This window comes from Abramis brama (assembly GCF_963993115.1).
Source record: "Abramis brama genome assembly, chromosome: 15".
NCBI classification, from domain to species: domain Eukaryota; kingdom Metazoa; phylum Chordata; class Actinopteri; order Cypriniformes; family Leuciscidae; genus Abramis; species Abramis brama.
This window is the reverse complement of record NC_139977.1, coordinates 26,767,048-26,770,204: the sequence shown is the minus strand read 5'-3', so window position 1 is coordinate 26,770,204 and position 3,157 is coordinate 26,767,048. Positions and strand designations below refer to the sequence as shown.

The 3,157-nt window shown below is 36.6% G+C and overlaps 1 protein-coding gene across 1 annotated transcript in view; it reads left to right on the top strand.

The window, feature by feature from the left end:
• Positions 1-825: 825 nt before the first annotated feature.
• Positions 826-3,157, top strand: part of agxt2 (alanine--glyoxylate aminotransferase 2) — an 18,129-nt gene continuing 15,797 nt past the window's right edge. Inside the window, exon 1 of the mRNA XM_084136656.1 lies at positions 826-1,097. Within this exon, the coding sequence (XP_083992782.1) occupies positions 833-1,097 (265 nt within the window). The 5' untranslated portion in view covers positions 826-832. The remainder of the gene's footprint in view (positions 1,098-3,157) is intronic.

Sequence of the window (3,157 nt, the reverse complement as noted above, 5' to 3'; positions counted from 1 at the left end):
GGTGCTGGAGTGGTTATTATGAGAATGATGGCTTAAACACATTTAACCAAATCAGCCAACACATGTACAGTACACCATAGAGTTGTTCATGGAAAATATTGCTTATCAGAAAACAATTTATTGGGCTTAAAATAATCTCAACATTTTTTTCTACTTCAGCCTATGACCTATTATTTTTATGGTAACACTTTACAATAAGGTCTCATTTGTTAACATTAGTTAATGTATTAACTAACATGAACTAATAATTATCAATACATTTGTTACAGTATTTATTAATCTTTGTTAATTGTAGTTAATAAAAATAGTTCACAGTGCATTAATAATATTAACAAATACAACATTTGATTTTAATAATTAGTAAACGTTGAAATTAACTTTAACTAAGATTAATTAATCTTATTGTTAAGTGTTATTATTGAATTTTATCATTGTTTATAAAATCGAATTCATGCTTTTATAATGGATTTTCATATTTTAAGAAAACAATCTGGGTCTGGAACAATAAAAAAAAAATACATATAAAATAATTTTAAAATTATAACATTATTATAACAAAATTATAATTGTTATGCATAACAATATTGTCAAAGGATAAAAGAAAGGGAGGGGGGGGGGGGGGGGGGATAAAGCCTTATTCCCACATTAATTTGACCCATCTACAGTATACAGTATTTTATATTCTGGACATTTACATTAACTCATTTAGCATTTCGTGGATACAACCTGATAAGACTGAACAAACTAGATTTGACATAGGCCTACTTTTAGCCACATATTAAATGTAGGCCTAACAATATAAAATCCAAACGAACAGCCCTTCTCTGTGAGTATGAAGGGACGGACGACACTTCTCAATGAAAAGCCTCGAGACAGACTTTACCCCCACATGTCATTGGTTGAGCCCGATCCTCCCCGAGCAGGCGAGCACTTTTTGGGGAATAATTCGCCGCTTCTCAACTGCAGAACAATTGTTCTGAAAACAGTAATAATGCATAAAGTTTGTTCTCGGCTGCACGGCCCGTCTGTGTTAGGTAAAACGGATTCGTGGAAATCAGTGAACGTCAACGTTTGTGTGGAATTCCACAAAGAAGGCGGTAAGAATGCAGTGTTTTTGTCTCCACATTTAAAGTGACCGGAACATTAGTGTAAAGTTTTGCATAATTGTGTTGCGTATTTATACTCCGACCATAACGGTCCTGTCATAACAAAAAAGGACGAATAACTATGCGTTTGCTCTGGTTTGAACATTACCATGACAATACCTATATTACCTATAATATAGCTATACCCAGGACCGTTTCTAGGCATAGGCAAACTACGGTCGCCTAGGGCGCAAACAGCTGGGGGGCGCCAGTGAGAGCCCCCACCACACCAAGAGATTTTTTTCTCGCCCTTTTTTTACATTTACGATAATGTAGCATATATTTGCACTAAGTGCCTGTCTTTTTGGCAAAAAGACGCCAACCACTAAATATCTACAGTGGCATCTGGGCGTGAGGTGCTTGAAAGTATCTTTTGACGCGTTCGACCCGAGTAGAGTTCGAATCCGCCTTTTGCCGAACTCGCTCTTTTCCCTTTTCCCAACACATGACTAACATAAAGGTCTCTAGCTTTATATTTTGTCAACGAACTAAAATCGAAATCGTGATATGGCTTTGTGCCTTTATAAAACAGCACAAGACTTTAATTAAGTAGCCTATATAGGCATTCTGTTTGTGCTGCGTGATTTAAAGAAAAGTGCGCACTTTGCTCATGCGATCAGCATGGTGATCTGGTGTTTTTCTCCAAAATAAAACCTCAAGGGTTTATTTCTTGCAAGTGAAGAAATTAGGACAAAAGTATTGTAATTTTCCTATACTATAGTGTAATGTAAAATATACTTTTGAAATATTCATTTTAATTTATACTGTACATTTTATTGGCTATATGGATTTTACGTCATAGGAATATAGTAAAACTGTTAATGCCAAATTACAATGGGGGCTCAATAGGAATCTCGCCTAGGGTGCCAAAAAGGCTAGAAACGGCCCTGGCTATACCTATACCTATAATATCTATCTGTCACCTGTCACCATGATCTATCTATCTATCTATCTATCTATCTATCTATCTATCTATCTATCTATCTATCTATCTATCTATCTATCTATCTATCTATCTATCGTTGCATCTGGAAAGTATTCACAGCGCTTCACTTTTTCCACATTTTGTTATGTTACAGCCTTATTCCAAAATGGATTAAATGTATTATTTTCCTCAAAATTCTACAAACAATAACCCCAAATGACAACATGAAAGAAGTTTATTTGAAATCGTTGGGGGAAAAATTAAAAAACGGGGGGAAAAAACGAGAGAAAAAAAAAAATTAGGGATGCACGATATTGCATTTTGGCCGATATTCGATATGCCGATATTTTCAAACTAATTTTGTCCGATACCGATATATATACACATTTTCCCCATATATTTACACTTTAATTTTACTGAAGAGAAATCCAAGTCTCTCTCCTGTACCTTTACCGTATTACACTCATGTGTTGTAGATAAGGCAATACACAAGACAAACAAAACAACATTTGTAAGTTCCTGCCGCTGAAAAACATGCTGCCACCACCATGCTTCACTGTAGGGATGGTATTGGCCAGGTGATGAGCGGTGCCGGATTTCCTCCAGACATGACGCTTGCCATTCAGGCCAAAGAGTTCAATCTTTGTTTCTCATGGTCTGAGAATCCTTCAGGTGCCTTTTGGTAAACTCCAGACGGGCTGTCATGTGCCTTTTACTGAGGAGTGGCTTCCATCTGGCCACTCTACCATACAGGCCTGATTGGTGGAGTGCTGCAAAGACGGTTGTTCTTCTGGAAGGTTCTCCTCTTTCCACAGAGAAACACTGGAGCTCTGTCAGAGTGACCATCGGGTGACATGCACTGTTAACTGTGGGACCTATTATAGACAGGTGTGTGCCTTTCCAAATCATGTCAAATCAAGTTGTAGAAACATCAAGGTTGATCACTGAAAACAGGATGCACCCGAGCTCAATTTTGAGTGTCATGGCAAAGGCTATGAATACTTATGTACATGTGATTTTTTCAGTTTTTTATTTTTAATAAATTTGCAAAGATTTCAAACAAACGTCTTTCACGTTGTCATTATGG